We start from the raw sequence: 18,151 nt of genomic DNA, 5'->3' as shown, positions 1-18,151 counted from the left end.
GACTGCTCCGAGGCACTCCCGGGGCGTGAGGGGGGGTGTTCGATCCCAGACCTTTCCGAGCGGCCCTTTCCCTCGGTATGTTCGGTACTCACCGAGGTCCTGGCCGAGCGTCCAGCTAGCCCCGAGGGGCCCGACTGGCAGGCGAAGGGGTCTGAGGCGAGGGCCAGGCGGGGCGCGCGGGCCGGGCGGCAGCGACCGCGCTTTCCTTAGAGGGCGCTGTGGGGGCGGCTCCGCCGCAGTCCCGACTCCCGCCGCTTCCTCCCGCCGCCCCTCCCCGCCAGCCTGGGCGAACGCGGCCGGGCCCTCGGGGACCGAGTCTCGGCGCCGCTGGGGACCGGGCACGAGCCGTGCCACAGCCGGAACGGGGCTAGGGCCGCGCCGCCACCTTACTCCGCCGGCCTCGCCGCCGGCCATGCATTCTTCCGGCTCCTCAGGCTCCCAAAGCCCGGGCCGGGGCCCGGCCAGCCCGAGGTAACCCCCGGCTCAGCGGTTGCAGGCCCGGGAGCGGCAGCGGAACCGGGCCTGGGGAGGCGCTGGGGGCGGGGAAGGGGTGTCGTCGTCGCGTGGCCCGGGGAGGCGGTGGCGGCCTGAGGGACGAGGGCGCGGTAGGCCCCGGGGAGGAGGTGGGGGCGCGGGGCATCCGCCCGCCTCCCCGGGACCCGCCCCGGTGACAGGTCCGGCCTCTGAGTCTCCGCCGTCCCTCTGTCCGCAGGCAGCCGCGAGGGGAGTAGGGCGCCCGCGCGCCCGCTCGCGCCGCGCCTCGGGCCGCCTGGGCCGCCGCCGCGTCCATGACCGCGACCCCTCGGCGGGGCACACCCGCCCCCGCGCTCCGCAGCCGCCCGCCGTCCGCGCCCGCCGAGGTGAGCCCGGCGCGCGGGCCGTGCCCGCCGCCACGACCCCTCCACATCCGCAGAAACCGCTGCCGGCTCTACCGGTCCCCCGCGCTGCGGTGGCCTCCTCTTCGCTGCTGCTTTCATCATCCCCCGCTTCCCTGCCCTCTGGTCGGAGATCTCATTCTCTTCGTCCCCGGTTCCTTGGCTTTTCCCTCTTTTTGCCTTTTGCTCCCCTCCCCCTTCTCCTGTCCTTCCTCTTTTTCGCTGTATAACCCCCTACTTTCTTCCTCTCACCTTTTAAGCTTTTTTTTTTTTTTCTGGGCCCCCTATTTTTTTTTTTCTTAAAAAAAAAAAAAGGAAAACAAAAACCCTATTGCTGCAAATGAGAATTTGGAGGGTAACTCTTCGCTAGCGCCAGAGACCTTTTAAAGGGATGCATCCGTTTGCAGGAATGGTGGTGGCGAGGGGACCGGGGTCCTCAGTATCTGGGAAATCTGATCGAGAGGACCCTGTTTCGGTTGTGTCACTCGTGTCTTCAGTTTGGAGATCCTGAGGGTGTCTGAAGCGAGTGGATCTATTTTTCTAAGTCCACATTGACGACTGCAGTGAGACGCGGTGCGGGGACGGCCACCGGTTACTGAATGGGAATTGTGTTACCATTTGCTAAATATATTGTGACATACCCAGTGCCTTGGTTAACAGCTCCCTTGACCTTGTGCGGCTCCTCCTCCCTCGCGCTCTGTCCCCCCTCGGGAATTTCCCCCGAGAGATCACCGAGGTACTACAACACCCAGAAGCTTAGACCCTCGCCCTGTATTTTCTGCTAGGGGCGATTTCCATGTTGGTGACTGTTTAGATGTGTTTAATCCATTTTCCTTTTTAAGTTAATTTTTCTTTTACCCCAGAAAGACAAGACGGACTCCCATGTGAGAATGGCTATGACTTTGGAAGAAGCTCCATGGCTGGGCTGGCTCTTGGTGAAAGCACTGATGAGGTTTGCCTTCATGGTGGCCAACAACCTGGTTGCTATTCCATCATATATCTGCTATGTAATTATTCTTCAGCCCCTTCGCGTGCTGGACAGTAAGCGGTTCTGGTATATCGAAGGAATCATGTATAAATGGCTTTTAGGAATGGTGGCTTCCTGGGGATGGTATGCTGGATATACAGGTAAGAGTGAGAACACTTTTGTTTAATGCATAAGACAAAATTTGTCAGGAGCCGTGATTAAATATACATTACACTTTGGGTTGAGGATGCTTTCATGTCTTCACTATTAAAAAAAAAAAAAAATCAAACAATTCTATTGGGTTTCTCTTCAGAATCTCCGTTAGAAAGACTGATGTTTTCAGATGTATAATATAATTATATATTGATAAATTTCTTAGATAATGTTTTTATTGTGGATTGAGATACATTTATTAAAACTGGTCTGCAAAAGCTCTGGTAGAGGAAAAGGAGAGCGTTGTGTAGGACTCGAGAGCTTATAAAGTGAAGATGTAAGATATTTCATCTGTTTCATGGAAGATGCCCGTAAACACTGGAAATTTAGAAAAATGATGCAGCCATATTTGTGCTAAGATAGTTTAATAAGTTTCTTCATTTGATGTGCTGTTGCACTGTTAGCAATTTGAAGAAAGCAAAAATGGCTTTATTTTATGTATGTTTCTTTTGTTTACTAGAATCTATATTTTATCTCATAAATTTGAGAGTGTTAAATATAAAAAATTAAGTTAACTTTGTTAAGCTAATTGATCTTCTGAGTGTCTTTAAATAGATTGCGATTTCCACCTTTGAATTGCATTTTGGGAAGCAAGAGTAACACTATTCTGTAGTGGACTTTTGTAGAACTAAATAAGAAGTGGTGTTTATTTTCTGAGCTAGACCTTATATGCTTTGAGAACTTACGCCCTTGCTGTGAAAATTATGTATCACTTATTGTATTTATTTTATTTTTTCCCCCTAAGAATTAAGATAATTTAAAAAATCATGGAGGTTTTTAGCACAGAAATTTCTACCTGATAGGCAGACTCCTTAGAGGTAATGCAGATGCTGTGGTCAGTAGAGGTGCAGTTCATAGCTTGGCAGAATGAGGAGGGGTACTGTCAGGGTCAGGCAGTATGGCAGTTCTCCATTCGATATTCTGTCTCCCTCTTTCCCGCCCAGGCTGCATCTGCAGATTTTATCCACACACACAAAAGAACGACTGACAGTATACAGCTTTTATGGAGTCTGACAGACTCTCGCTATGTCTGAGTGCTCTCAGTTGCACCAGATGAAGCCTTTTCTCCTTTCAGGCAGTGCCATTTATTATTATGCAAGAGCTGAAGCCCTTGGGATAGTGTTTGCTTTGCTTCCTTGTCATCTGTCTGGTTGAGATTCCAATGCTCTTTGGATATAGTAGGTGAGCTTCTGGCCTTTTTTTAGGACTAGGTGGTAGCCATAGCACTGGTAGAGAAAAAAATGAAGTTCCAGTCTATGGTGCTGAATTCTTAGTTGAATTGCACTGCTGTCTTAGAATTGCTTCGCTTGGTATAGTTTGAGTGTTCTCAAATATATGCTATATGGTACTAGTGGCTTTATTCTTTTATAGTATACTTAAGTTTGCTTGTTTTAAATTAGCTTATAGTATTTTCAGAAACCCGTTCTAGAAGTTCATTCTGTTTAACAATTAAATTACTGAAATGTTTGTGCTGGTGTATGGTATATTTAAGCGTTAGCATGCTGGGAAGGTAAAATTAATTTGGTATTGACCTTGAGATTAGAAGGAGTGCAGTGGTGCTGCTTGATGTCAACATTAGTTATCCTACGGCCATAGCATAACTGCAATGCATTTTTTTTTTTTTTTTGAGACGGAGTTTCACTCTTGTTACCCAGGCTGGAGTGCAGTGGCGCGATCTCGGCTCACCGCAACCCCTGCCTCTTGGGTTCAGGCAATTCTCCTGCCTCAGCCTCCTGAGTAGCTGGGATTATAGGCACATACCACCATGCCCAGCTAATTTTTTTTTGTATTTTTAGTAGAGACGGGGTTTCACCACGTTGACCAGGATGGTCTCGATCTCTTGACCTCATGATCCACCTGCCTCGGCCTCCGAAAGTGCTGGGATTACAGGCTTGAGCCACCGCACTCGGCCACAACTGCAATGTATTTTTAAGCATATTTTCTTGGGGTGTCTCTTCCTTGCTGACTATAAAACTGTAATTGCTTTTGCCACCTGCTTGGAATGTGGTCTTGGCATGATCTGCATATTTTAGTCTCTCTGAAGCATCTGCTTTTCTTCAGGCTACTGCATTTTGACAATTTGATCAGTTTGTCTCATTTAAATATAGACTGTTTTAATGTATATATTTTAAAAGGTTTTCCTGTAGGTAGAATACTTGATTTCAGAGGGCCCGGTCATAGTCTGGTCATAACAGAAAATAGTCAAAAAGTCAAACAAATATAGGAATGAATTTGGTTGAAAGCCTCAACTGAGTTTAAAGAAGTACATCTAAGCAGAGGTTGATGAACAGGTATACTCATAAAATCTCAGTGGTTATATTAGCCTTTCTTTAGATTATATTTCACTTTTTCCCTTTACATCAATAGGAGGGTGGGCTTGTGAAGAATTTTTTTTTTCCCTATGCCCAAGTTTCACAGATGGAAAATTGAATATTGCCAAAGGAATTCTGCTCAGCAGATTAAGTATGTTCATGTTTTAGAATAAAAATTGCCAAAATTTGTTGAAAACCACTTATGAGGAAATCTTAAATACTAATTAGGAAGCTAAAAATCGAATATGGGTATATTGGTATAATATGTATATATATTCCAAACTATGGCATTCATTCTAATATGAGTGAATTATTCAGCTCTGCTGATGGGGACTTACGTTGATTATCCTACACAGCCCCATACAGTAGCCACTAGGCATGTGTCACTATTTAATTAAAATCAAATAAAATTTAGCTCCTCAGTCACGCCAACCACATTTCAAGTGCTCAGTACTAGGTGGCTAGTGGCTACTGTATGGACAAGCAGATACAGAACACTTCTGTCATCACAGCAAGTGCTATTGGACAAAGCTGATGTAGTAAGCATAGTTTTCTTAGGAAAACTAAATTTTATCTTTATTTTAAAAAATCTTTCTTTAGTTCTAAACAGATTACTTTTGTGAAAGACAGGAAGATTTATTAAAGTTTTATTAAACTATCTCTTAACTTGAGGCAAACATCTCAAAAATGAGCCCTTTAAATTCACACATACTTCTTGGATGGGGAATGGTGAGGCCAGTAACCTAATAACTTAAATGAACATTCTTGTACTTTAGTTTGCATTCTCAGAGCTGGGGAACTAGCTGTAGACACAGAAGATGGAAAAGGGATTTTCTGGTCTGTTTCTGACTTTTAAGTTACACATTTTTAAAAGTACTCTGAAGACATTGGGGTTTGTACACCCACAGCTTGCTACTAAAGTAGTAATGATTGTTGTTTTCACATTTTCTTGTTTCTTTTTTTTTTTTTTTTTTTTTTTGAGATGGAGTCTCAGTCCATTGTCCAGGCTGGAGTGCAGTGGCACAGTCTCTGCTCACTGCAACCTATGCCTCCGTGGTTCAGGTGATTCTCCTGCCTCAGCCTCTCAAGTAGCTGGGACTATAGGCTCATGCCACCACACCCAGCTAATTTTTGTATTTTTAGTAGCGATGGGGGTTTCCCTATGTTGGCCAGGCTGGTCTTGAACTCCTAACCTGGTGATCCGCCCACCTCAGCCTTTCAAAGTGCTGGGATTACAGGCATGAACCACTGCACCCAGTCTATTTTTACATTTTCTTTAATGGGAAGTGCTGTACAGATATGTTGAGGAACCATTTTATATTGCCTTTGTCTTCATATTTCAAGGGCAAACCAAAAGAGAAAAGAGATACCAGCTTAACTAATGATCCACTTCTGCATGCTTTATTTGGATCTAGGATAAGTCAGTATCCCCCCACCCCCACAGTTTAAGTGACGATTGGCAAATTTTAGAGAGAAGTTTCATATCAAACAAAATGTATTCTATTTATTTAAAATACTTTATTTTAATTTACTTATTTTAATAAAGTAATTGTTATCCAAACACATTTAATTAAAGCCTCAGCCAGGCACAGTGGCTTATGCTGGTAATCTCTTGGGAAGCCAAGGTGGGAGAATCACATAAACTAGGAGTTCGAGGTTACAGTGAGCTGTGATCATGCCACTGCACTCCAGTCTGGGTGACAGAGACCCTGTCTGTTAAAAAAAAAAAAAAAAAAAAAAAAAACAAAAACACTGTGCATGAATACTTTAAAAATATTTATTGTTAATAGAAACTCCAGAAATTTTATTTTTATATAGGATGAGAGTTGCAGGTCAAAGTCTGACTGGAAGGGACCTGGGTGCCAGGGGACTTGCTGCCAAGCTGTTTTTGTATAGCAAACACTATTTTCCTTAAATTGGGCATGATTTGGGGAGGCTTTAGGGAAAGCTGATGGAGATTAGGTATAGTTACCTCCTGCCCTCCAACTGACAGCTGCCATGTCTTTCTGGGTTATTTGATTATTTGATAGCGTTCTGCTTTTGGGAAAGAATACATTGCGTGAAAAAAATTAATTTTTAGGAATTACTTCTGACTTTGAAATTCTACAGAAAGTTTCAAAAATGTATTTCAAGAGCAGTATCTTTTAACCTTTGAGTCATAAAAACATTTAGTATGTGAAGATGAACATTTTAAGAATGTGAAATAAAATAGAATTAAATAGAATATGTCAGAAATGCATGAGTTTGTACTGAATGGTGCTGCACAGTTTATTTTTTACTATGAGTGCAGCCAACATTTGAAAGGCATTGTTCTAGTGGAAAGAGCAATGGGATTTTGGAAAACTCTGGGAGTCAGTGGTCTAGCTTTAACTTTAAATCTGTTCTCACTGGTAGGGGTGAGATCCTTACCTACTCTGTGCCCATTGGCTGGATCTTTATAACCTTAGGGACTAATTTGTTATCTGATGCTCACAGAGTATTCAGTAAGTGTCTAGTTCTTTAATGATCCTTTTTTATTTTATTTTCTTGAGACAGTCTCACTCTGTTGCCCAGCCTGGAGTGCAGTGGTGCACTCTCTGCTCATGGCAACCTCTCTCTCTCAGGTTCATGCAATTTTCATGCCTCAGCCTCCTGAGGCATGAAATTACAGGTACCCACCACTGTGCCTCGCTAATTTTGTATTTTTAGTATAGACAGTTTCACCTTGCTGGCCAGGCTGGTCTTGAATTCCTAACCTCAAGTGATCCACCTGCCTCATCTCCCAAAGTGTTGGGATTACAGGTGTGAACCACTGCACCGGGCTGAATGTTCTCTTTTTCCTTTGCTGTTTCTGAGATTCCCTAGCTGCCTACCTTCCTGAAAGGTCTATTATCAAGGTCATTGCAATCCACAAAATATGAAACCTTGAATCACATCATGTTTAATGTAAGAGATTACATATCTCTTACCACATTCATTGATTATTTTTTGAGAGACAGATTCTCACCCTGTTGCTCAGGCTAGAGTGTGGTGGTGGGATCATAGCTCACTGCAGCCTTGAACTCCTAGACTCAAAAGCAATCCTCCCGCCTCAGCCTTCCAAGTAGCTGGGACTACAATTGTGCACCACCTGCCTGGCTAATTTTTTTAAAAAGTTTTTTGTAGGAATGAGATCTTGCTGTTGCCCAAGCTGGTTTTGAACTCCTGGCTTCAAGGGCTTCTCCTTCCCTGATCTCCAAAAATGCTGGGATTATAGTAATGAGTCACTGTGCCTGGCCACATTTGCTAATTTAACACACCTTTATTGAACTTCGATTATATGTGGGAATAGGTACCCTAGAAGTACCTAATAGACACAAGATGTAATCACTGACTTTTAGGACCTCACAGCAGCCTTGGTGGAGAGACTGCACCAACAATGAGAATATAGAAGTGTACAAAAGGAGGTAAGAGGAGGGGCTCCTGATCTAGCATCAGTGGTAGGTGGTGACAGGGAGGGAATAGGGTGTTTCAAAGTCCTCCTTCAAAGGACTTTGAATTCTTCAGTAATTATAATACATTTAAAAGATGCAGTTTGTGGTGGGCAAGGTGGCTTACACCTTTAATCCCAGCCACTCAGGAGGCTGAGGCAGAAGAATTGCTTGAACCTGCAGGGCTGAGGTTGCAGTGAGCTGAGATTGTGCCACTGCACTCCAGCCTGATGACAGAGTGAGACTCTGTCTCAAAAAAAGAAAAAAAAAATGCAATTTTAATCTTTGTGGCGATGATATTAGCTAAGATTTATTGAAAAATAAACCAGGCAGTGACCAAAGTGCTTCAGTCCCTTAATGCTAACAATAATTTTACCAGGGTAGTACTGTTACTCCTTTTCCTTTTGCTTTTGATGTTGACATTGAAAGAGGTTTCACAGTTACTTTCCCAGAAGCATTAACGGGGTTGATGTTGCCACAAGTTTATTTTTGTATTTAAAGAGCTAATATTGACCTTTATATAATGTTCCTAGATATATGGATATTAAAAGGGCATTTTACTACCCATATGCCCTTTTGCTTTTGAGGCATAGAATCTCTTTCTGAAAATACAACTCTTTAACATCTGAAAGCAATATCATAGCTATAGATTTCTTCAAGAGGTTAAAAACTTGGTGCTTCAGTGGAAATATAGTATAATGGAAATTTCATAAAATCCAGCTTCCTTTAAGACTCTCTACTCATAATGGAGAATAAGAACTCCACTGGAATTTTTGGTTTTGGGTGCTTGAAAGTAGATTGTCATCAGAGTGAGGAGTTACTGCATGATGTTAGGTTGACAACTGATATATATATATATATATTTGAGAGACAGAGTCTCGCTCTGTCGCCTAGGCTGGAGTGCAATGGCAGGATCTCGGCTCGCTGCAATCTCTGCCTCCTGGGTTCAAGCAATTCTCTTGTCTCAGCCTCCTGAGTAGCTGGGATTACAGGCGTGCACCACCACACCCAGCTAATTCTTTGTATTTTTAGTAGAGATGGGGTTTCACCATGTTGGCCAGCCTGGTCTCAAGCTCCTGACAGGCGATCCACCCACCTTGGCCTCCCAAAGTGCTGAGGTTATAGGCATGAGCCACTGCGCCCAGCTGACAACTGATCTTGACATAAATCCAGGAGAAGAGTTTTCAGTGCAGTGTTTTGATTTTTATATGGAAAATATATCATGAAAGGAAATTTTTTTTTCTTCTCCATCCCTATGGTAGTAATTAAAGGTAAATATTACTAAATGCTTTAAACTCAGCAATCTGGTGGTACTACAGATTTGATATCTGGTCTTATTTCAAAGTTAGTTTCTAATTGAATAATTTGTTTTAGATACTTATTTTAAATTATATATAATCATGCATGCACATGTCCCTACATATTACAGAAGCTCAGGGGGAAGTATTTGTAGTGTTTGTAGTAAAACTTCAGGTTCTGGAGTCAGAAAGAGCTGGGTAAAATAATTTTTGGTTTATTTTTGTTTACATTTGCCCTGCATATCTTTGCCAATCCTTTTGTTTTTAAACTCAAACTTTTATAATTTGCCTTGATTTAGATGTGTCTCTAGTACATAGCATGGGTTAGGTTTTGCTTTATGAGTGAATTTGGAAATCTCTTTCTGTTAATATGAGTTGAATTCATATTTATATTTATTCATATGCCAAAAATTTGTTGTGGTTCTGCTATTGTATTTTATGTTTTCTGTTTTTATATACATAAATGTTAAGTCTTTCACTGTGTAGTATCTTTTCTTTGCTTTTCAGTTGTTCTGATTTTTAGGAAGTTTTGTATTTCAGCCTTATTACTTTAATATTCTTAGTTCTTTATTGATAGTAACCATTCATTCTCTTCTATGACCAAAGGTAAAACTCTTTTTAATCCTTCTGTCTTCCCTTTTCTCTTCTCCTTCACCCAATCTTAGTCAGTGATATTTATTTAAAATAGCATATACATTTTTGCTATTATGTATGCTTATACTTTACTACTTGAGCTTTGAGACTATACTCTGACTCCCAGCTATTACATCAAGGTAATCAGTAAGCTTTTTATACTTCTCCCTGCTTTCTCCCTTCTTTCAATTTATGTTATTTGAATTTATACAGTTTTATAGCCTATGATATTTATATCCTATTTTATTAACCTCATTTCCATTTGTTTTTTGTCTTAATTCTTCAGTTAAATGTATATAATGTTGACCCAGGTACTTTTGCAGAGTCATTCTTTGGTTGACTGAAGTTTATCATCTAGCAGTGTCTCAATAAGGCTCATGGGAACAAGATGGGGATATTATTCTTACAGCATTTTCAGAATTTGCTTTTTGTTGCTTTATGCTTTTTTTTTTGAGACGGAGTCTCACTCCGTTGCCCAGGCTGGAGTGCAGTGGCGTGTTCTCAGCTCACTGCAGCCTTGGCCTCCTGGGTTCAAGCAGTTCTCCTGCCCCAGCCTCCCGAGTAGCTGAGGTGACAGGTATGGACCACCATGCCCAGCTAATTTTTGTATTTTTGATAAGATGGGGTTTTGCTATGTTGGCCAGGCTTGTCTTGAACCCCTGGCCTCAGGTGATCCTCCTGCCCCAGCCTCCCAAAGTGCTAGGATTATAGACGTGAACCACTGTGCCCAGCCTGTTGCTTTATCCTGAAGGATAACTTAGCAGGTTATAAAATCCTTGGCTCACACTTTCTTTTTTTGAGTATCTTGCAGGTACTATACAAATATCTTCTGGCATTAAATATTATGTGAAGCCAGATTTAATTTTTTCCCATTATTGCTGACTTGGTCTTTTTGCCTGTCTGCCCAAAGGAATTCTCCCTTTATCTTTCATATCTAGTAACTTTATTAGGATATAGTGTATAGTGGTATTGACTGTTTAGCTCAATTTTTACTGGTACGTATGTGACTTTTTAATATTTAGATTCAAATGTATTTTAATTTCAGGAAAGTTTTCTTTAATCATATTTTTAAATATTTACTTTGTCTCGTTTTGGTTTTTGTTTTTGGAGACCTTAGTTATATATATGCTGAATCTCTCTTTGTATGTCTTTTATATCTGTTATTTTACCTTTAATCCTTTTAAATACTTTTTCACTTAAACATTTGTTTCTTTCCTGTCTCTTACTGTGTTTTCTGCAATATCTTTTTGTTCTTCTATCAGTTTCTTCATTTCTGTGATGGCTTTTTTAATTCTTCCATTTTTTTTTGTTTGTTTGTTTGTTTAGTTCTGCCAATTCATGCTTCTCTATTCCTGTTATCTAGACATTTCTTCCTTGAGTTCTTGTATTCCTTATTTGTGGTCTTGCTCATAGTAATGGTGGCTTCCCTATAGTTTTTGTCTTCTCCACTGTAATAGTTTTCTAGGTGATTGTACTTTGACAGTTGGTACATTATCTATCATTTTTCTTATAGTATCTCACAGTCAGTACCATGCCAGTTACCTTTTTTCCTTTTGATTTACTCTGTTATTTGTAGGAGATTTGGGTGGGGCCGGGGTAGATTTCCAGATTTCTGCCTCAGAGGTAGTTGTTTTCACATGACACCTGGGTGTGTTTTTCTTCTGCCTCTCAAACCAGAACCAGTCTAGAAGACCTTTTTCCATTAATTCTGGACTTTCCAATCCTTCCTATGTAGCTGTGATTGGAGGGACATGGCTCCAGCATGCCAGTGTAAACCACTCCCCCCAACTTTTTTTTTTTTTTTTTTGAGGTGGAGTCTCAATCTGTTGCCCAGGCTGGAGTGCAGTGGCGTGATCTTGGCTCACTGCAACCTCTGCCTCCCTGGTTCAAGCAATTCTCCTGCATCAGCCTCCCAAGTAGCTGAAAGTACAGGCAACTGCCACCATGCCTGGCTGATTTTTGTATTTTTAGAAGCGTCGGGGTTTCACCATATTGGACAGGCTGGTCTCCATGAACTACTGACCTCAGGCGATTTGCCTGCCTCCACCTCCCAAAGTGCTGGGATTATAGGTGTGAGCCACCGTGCCTGGTAACTCTTTTTTTAAAGAAATGTATTGTTGCTGTTGCTGTCTGAGATCTGCCATTGTCAGGCCGTCCTTATCACATGCCATACTGTCTGTCCCTATAGCTGCTCTCCACCCCAGCATAGATTGCCTTGCTCTCACTTTGGTGGTTTTATTTTTTAGATTTTTTTTTTTGGAGACAGGGTCTTGGGGTCTTTCTGTTACCCAGGCCAGAATACCATGGTGCATTCCAACTCACTATAGCCGGTAACTTCTGGGTTCAAGTGATCCTTCTCATCTCAGCACAGGTAGCTGGTCTGCCTTGAGAATTTTAAAGATCACTAGTGCCACCCAAAGTTTGACTAGTAGCTAGAACTACAGGCATGTGCCACTATGCCTGGGTAATTATTTTTATTTTTATTTTTTAGAGATGGGATCCTGCTAAGTTGCCCAGGTTGGTCTCAAACTCCTGGCCTCAGGCAGTCCTTCCACCTGGCCTTCCAAAGTGCTGTGATTACAAGCATGAGCCATTGCACCTGGCCTGGGATTTTTAAAAATATTTTTGTTTTCCTCCTTGGTTTTCTGAAAAAGGAGTTTTGTGCAGTTTTTTCTCCTTGTTGCTATTTGTGTTTTCCCAGAAGATTCGTGCCTTTAACACTATTATGTCCGTTCCAAAAAGTACAACACAAGATTTTTGTTTAACTGTGTAATTATAGTTCAAATAGCACTATCACCATCCTATTGTACATTGGTTGACTATTATAAAATGGAGAGCAATTTTACCATCTAATTAATTTTCTTTGAGGTCTGTTCAAAAGCTTAAAGTAGCCTCCAAAATGTATTTCTTTTATATCCCAGTGGTTTCCAAACTGTTTTAATTCTTAGATTGCTTACCAGTGGTATGTAGTTAAGACATCTACTCCATTTCCATTTGGCTACAGTAAGAAAATGTCATCAAAATAAATGGAAGAAGTACCTTTGGTATTTTAGTAAGGAATATGAAATAAATGTGACATTAATACAATAAAGCTCTAGGGTCTGGTCTGCCTTGAGAACTTTAAAGATCACTAATGCTACCCAAAGTTTGGCAAATATTGTTACCAAAGAGTTTACCATTCCTAATCTAAAATTAGGGTTTACTTTATAGTCTTTGTTTTAGGAGTTAATGTTCAGAGTTTGTAAATTAGTGGCTATATTCAGAAGCTAATGTATTTTATTTGTCCTTAGCAGTATTTAAACTTAAAAAAAATTAGTTGTCAACATTTCAAATTAGGGAGATTTCACAAAACATGAAAATAAATGCCACATTTCCAGCTACTCTTGAGAAACTAAAGATCCGGTCATGCTGATCCTTCATTCCTGCCTAGTAATGATTTGCTGGAGCTGCATGATGACCACCCCTTTACTGTCCAGTTTATCCAAGAACCTGTTTCTTCTTGTCTTATTTTGGGCCTACTTCACTAATTAAGAATACTTGCTTGGATCCCAGAGACTTGAGTGATGTTCATATTAAAACATTTAAGTTATAATTACTAGGCTATTTCTGTTAAGCATAGTTTTGCATTTATATGCCCTGGTAGTGCCTAAGTTGGCCAGGTGCAATGGCTCATGCCTGTAATCCCAGCACTTTGGAAGGTCGAGGTGAGTGGATCACTTGTGGGCAGGAGTTTGAGAACAGCCTAGCCAACATGGTGAAACCCCATCTCTACTAAAAATACAAAAATTAGCCTGATGTGGTGGTGTACATCGGTAGTCCCAGCTACTCGGGAGGCTGAGGCAGGAGAATTGCTTGAACCTGGGAGACAGAAGTTGCAGTGAGCTAAGATTGCGCCACTGCACTCCAGCCTGTCTCTGGACAGAATGGGACTCTGTCTCAAAACAAAAAAACAAACACACAAAAAACTGAAAGTTTGGTAGTAACCTCAACTACTGAGTTCATGAAGCAGAGGGATGTAATAGGAAAATGAAGCGCCATTACCAAAAGCTGTGGTCACAAGGTTTTTCAAGTTTCATGTATCCTATTACTGACATGGTCAAATGTTGCCCAATGTTTATATACTTGTTAGTAGAATGTCTTATTTCTTCGTAAGAATATAGTTATCTAAAATCTAGATTATTTAAAAAAAATTTTTTTCTGTGTTTTGAGATGGAGCCTCACTCTGTCTCCAGGCTGGAGTGTAGTGGCATGATCTCGGATGACTGCAACCTTGCCCTCCCGGGTTCAAGCGGTTCTCCTGTCTCAGCCTCCCAAGTAGCTGGGACTACAGGTGCCCACCACCACACCCAGCTAATTTTTATATTTGTAGTAGAGACGGTGTTTCGCCATGTTGGCCAGACTGGTCTTGAACTTCTGCCCTCAGGTGATCTACCTGCCTTGGCCTCCCAAAGTGCTGGGATTATAGGTGTGAGCCACCGCACCCAGCTAAAAATTATTTCTATTGCTGTTTTATATTTTAAAATATGAAAAACAAAGAAAACCAGGTTGATTTCTGTTTCTTACTTGAAATTATAGTACAAATAACTAAAAATTATATAGATAGTATTACAGAAAGAATAGTTATGATGTTATACTTTTTCTTTCTTTTTTAAAAGTTATTTCATCACATTTTATTTCCTTGGTTATACTTTTCACTTTCTTACATAGGCCTTGCCTTTCAAATGCCTGGAATTAGATTCAGTTTCCCAGTGCTATCTATGTGTGACTATATGTATTTAGATTTAAGTGAATTAAAATTGTATAAAATATAAATTTCAGTATCCTAGTCACATTAACTACGTTTCAAGCACTCAGTAGCCGCATGTGGCTAGTGACCACTGGTTATACTTTTTCTTAAGGTTTATTAGATTTCATCAGCCAGGTACGGTGGCTCAGGCCTGTAATCCCAGTACTTTGGGAGACTGAGGTGGGCAGATCACAAGGTGAGGAGTTGGAGACCAGCCTGGCCAACATGGTGAATCTCCGTCTCTACTAAAAATACAAAAATTAGCCTGGTGTGGTGGCATACGCCTGTAATCCTAGCTACTCAGGAAGCTGAGGCAGGAGAATCCCTTGAACACAGGAGGTGGAGGTTGCAGTGAACTGAGATCACACCACTGCACTCCAGCCTCGACGACAGAGTGAGACTCTGTCTCAGGGAAAAAAAAAAAGATTTGATCAAATTTTACTAGGAAGAAACTTTCCCCAAACTTCTTTTCTTCATTAAATGTTAAGAAAACATCTGAGGCTGGGAACAGTGGCTCACACCTATAATCCCAATACTTTGGGAGGCTGAGTCAGAAGGATGGCTTGTGGCCAGGAGTTCCAGACCAGCCTGGGCAAAATAGCAAGATCCCATCTCTACAAAAAAATTTAACAATTAGGTGGGCATGGTGATACATCCCTATAGTCTTAGCTACTCGGGAGGCTGAGGCAGAAGAATTGCCTGAGCCCAGGAGTTTAAGGTTGCAGCAAGCTGTGTTCATGCCACTGCACTCCAGCCTGGAGGACAGAGTGACATCATATCTCTAAAAAACAAGATAGAAAAGAAACCATTTGAATCATATATCTAATGTACATTTTGCATGTGCTTTTAATTAGAAATTTGTATTATTTGACACTAAAGGAAAAAAATTATAAATTTAAATACATCAAGATGTTTCTGAATCATCAAAAGACAAAACTGTGGGCCGGGCGCGGTGGCTCACGCCTGTAATCCCAGCACTTTGGGAGGCCGAGGCGGGTGGATCACGAGGTCGAGAGATCGAGACCAACCTGGTCAACATGGTGAAACCCCGTCTCTACTAAAAATACAAAAAATTAGCTGGGCATGGTGGCACATGCCTGTAATCCCAGCTACTCAGGAGGCTGAGGCAGGACAATTGCCTGAACCCAGGAGGCGGAGGTTGCGGTGAGCCGAGATCGCGCCATTGCACTCCAGCCTGGGTAACAAGAGCGAAACTCCGTCTCAAAAAAAAAAAAAAAAAAAAAAAAAAGACAAAACCGTGTTCAGTATAGCTTTAGTGTTAAGTGCATATATATGTGTGTTTTTTAATTGTGATATGATTCACCTACCCTAAATTAATCATTTTGAAATATATAATTCAGTAGCTTTGTGTATATCTATGCAAGTATGCATCCATCACCACTATCTAATTCCACAACATTTCATCACCCTCAAAAGAAACCTCAAATGCACTCCACATTCTTTCCTGCCTTTAGTTCTTGGCCACCACTAATGTATGTTCTGTCTCTATGCTGTTGCCTATTCTGGACATTTCATATAAAGAGAATTATATACAACATGTGTCTTTTGTGTCTGGCTTTTTAAACTTAGCATTATTATTATTATTATTATTATTACTACTACTACTTTGTTTGAGATGGAGTCTTGCTCTGTCACCCAGGCTGGAGTGCAATGACACGATCTTGGCTCACTACACCCTCTGCCTCCTGGGTTCAAGCCATTCTCCTGCCTCAGCCTCCCAAGTAGCAGGGACTACAGGCACCCACCACCATACCTGGCTAATTTTTTGTATTTTTAGTAGAGATGGGGTTTCATCGTTTTAGCCTGGATGGTCTCAATCTCCTGACCTCATGATCCGCCTGCCTTGGCCTCCCAGAGTGCTGGGATTACAGATGTGAGCTGCTGTGCCCGGCCCAGCATTATGTTTTTAGCATTCATCTATGTTACATCATGTGTCAGCACTTTATTCCTTTGTGTGGCTGAGTAATATTCCATTATGTCGATAGACCCACCTTTTATTTTTATATTCATCAGTTGAACATTTGGGTTGTTTCCACTTTTTGGTTACTATGAATAATGTGGTTATGAGCATTCATGTAGAAGTTTTTGTGTGAATATATGTTTTCAGTTTTCTTGGACTACGAGTTAAATTGCTGGGTCATATGATAATTCTGTGTTTAACTTTTGAGGAACTGCTAGACTGTTTTCCATAGCAGCTACACTATCGTACATTCCCACCAGCAATGTAGGAGAGTTGTAATTTCTTGACATCCTCACTAATAGTTATTTTCTGTTGTGTTTTTTTTTTATACTAGCCATCCTAAGTGAGTGTAAAATGGTAGTTCATTGTGGTTTAGATTTGCATTTCTTTTATGACTGTAATAGTCTTTTTTTTTTTTTTTTAAACAGAATGTTGCTCTGTTACCCAGGCTGGAGTGCAGTGGCATGATCTCAGCCCACTGCAGTCTCTGCGTCCCAGGTTCAAGCAATTCTCCTGTCTCAGCCTCCTGAGTAGCTGGGATTACAGGCACATGCTACCACGTCCAGCTAATTTTTGTACTTTTAGTAGAGACTGGGTTTCACCATGTTGTTCAGGCTGGTCTCAAACTCCCTACCTCCTGACCCACCCACCTCAGCCTCTCAAAGTGCTGGGATTACAGGCATGAGCCACGGAGCCTGGCCAGACTGTAATAATCTTTTCATGTGTTTGTTGGCTATTTGTCTATCTTCATTGGAAAAATGTCTATCAAGTCCTTTGCACATTTTTTAATTGGATTTTTTTAAATTGTTGAGTTGTAAGAATTCTTTCTGTATTCTGTATACTAGACTCTATTTATTTATTTATTTATTGAGACTGAGTCTTATTCTGTTGCCCAGGCTGGAGTGCAGTGGCACGATCTTGGCTCACTGCAACCTCGGCCTTCTGGGTTCGAGCAATTCTCCTGCCTCAGCCTCCTGAGTAACCGGGATTACAGGCATGTGGTACCACATCCAGATAATTTTTTATTTTTAGTAGAGACAGGGTTTCACCATGTTGGCCAGGTTGGTCTTGAACTCCTGACCTCAGGTGATCCACCTAGCTCAGCCTCCCAAAGTGCTGGGATTACAGGTGTGAGCCACTGCGCCCGGCCCCTATTTATATTTTCATTGGTTACATATGCGTTTAGTGTCCTCTCTAAGAAACCATTGCTTAATCCGAGGTAATGAAGATTTATATCTATGCTTTCTGTTGAGAGTTTAGCGTGTTTTTTGTTTTTGTTTTTGTTTTTTTCTTTTGAGACAGAGTCTCGCTCTGTTGCCCAGGCTGAAGTGATTCTCTTGCCTCAGCCTCCCAAGTAGCTGGGATTATAGGCACCCACCACCACCATACCTGGCTAATTTTTGTGTTTTTAGTAGAGACAGGGTTTCACCATGTTGGCCAGGCTGGTCTTGAACTACTGGCCTCAAATGATCCACCCACCACGGCCTCCCAAAGTTCTGGGATTACAGGCATGTGCCACGTCACTCAGTCAAGTTTGGCTTTTATATTTAAATCTTTGATCCATTTTGAGATAAATTTTCATATAGTATGAGCTAAGGGTCCAAACTTCATTCTTTTACATGTACATATCCAGTTGT

The 18,151-nt window shown here is 41.5% G+C and overlaps 1 protein-coding gene across 2 annotated transcripts in view; it reads left to right on the top strand.

Annotated features, from left to right (window-relative positions):
• The first annotated feature begins 390 nt into the window (after positions 1 to 390).
• Positions 391 to 18,151, top strand: part of LPGAT1 (lysophosphatidylglycerol acyltransferase 1) — a 93,119-nt gene continuing 75,358 nt past the window's right edge. Inside the window, exons 1-3 of one of the 2 annotated variants that reach the window (XM_039463479.2) lie at positions 391 to 471; positions 713 to 860; positions 1,739 to 2,003. In XM_039463479.2, the coding sequence (XP_039319413.1) occupies positions 789 to 860; positions 1,739 to 2,003 (337 nt within the window). In that variant the 5' untranslated portion in view covers positions 391 to 471; positions 713 to 788. The remainder of the gene's footprint in view (positions 472 to 712; positions 861 to 1,738; positions 2,004 to 18,151) is intronic. The other variant, XM_074385152.1, reaches the window with a different exon arrangement.

Source organism: Saimiri boliviensis, chromosome 14, assembly GCF_048565385.1.
Source record: "Saimiri boliviensis isolate mSaiBol1 chromosome 14, mSaiBol1.pri, whole genome shotgun sequence".
NCBI lineage: Eukaryota > Metazoa > Chordata > Mammalia > Primates > Cebidae > Saimiri > Saimiri boliviensis.
Note: the sequence above shows the minus strand (reverse complement) of the source record. Positions and strands in the feature narration are given on the sequence as shown.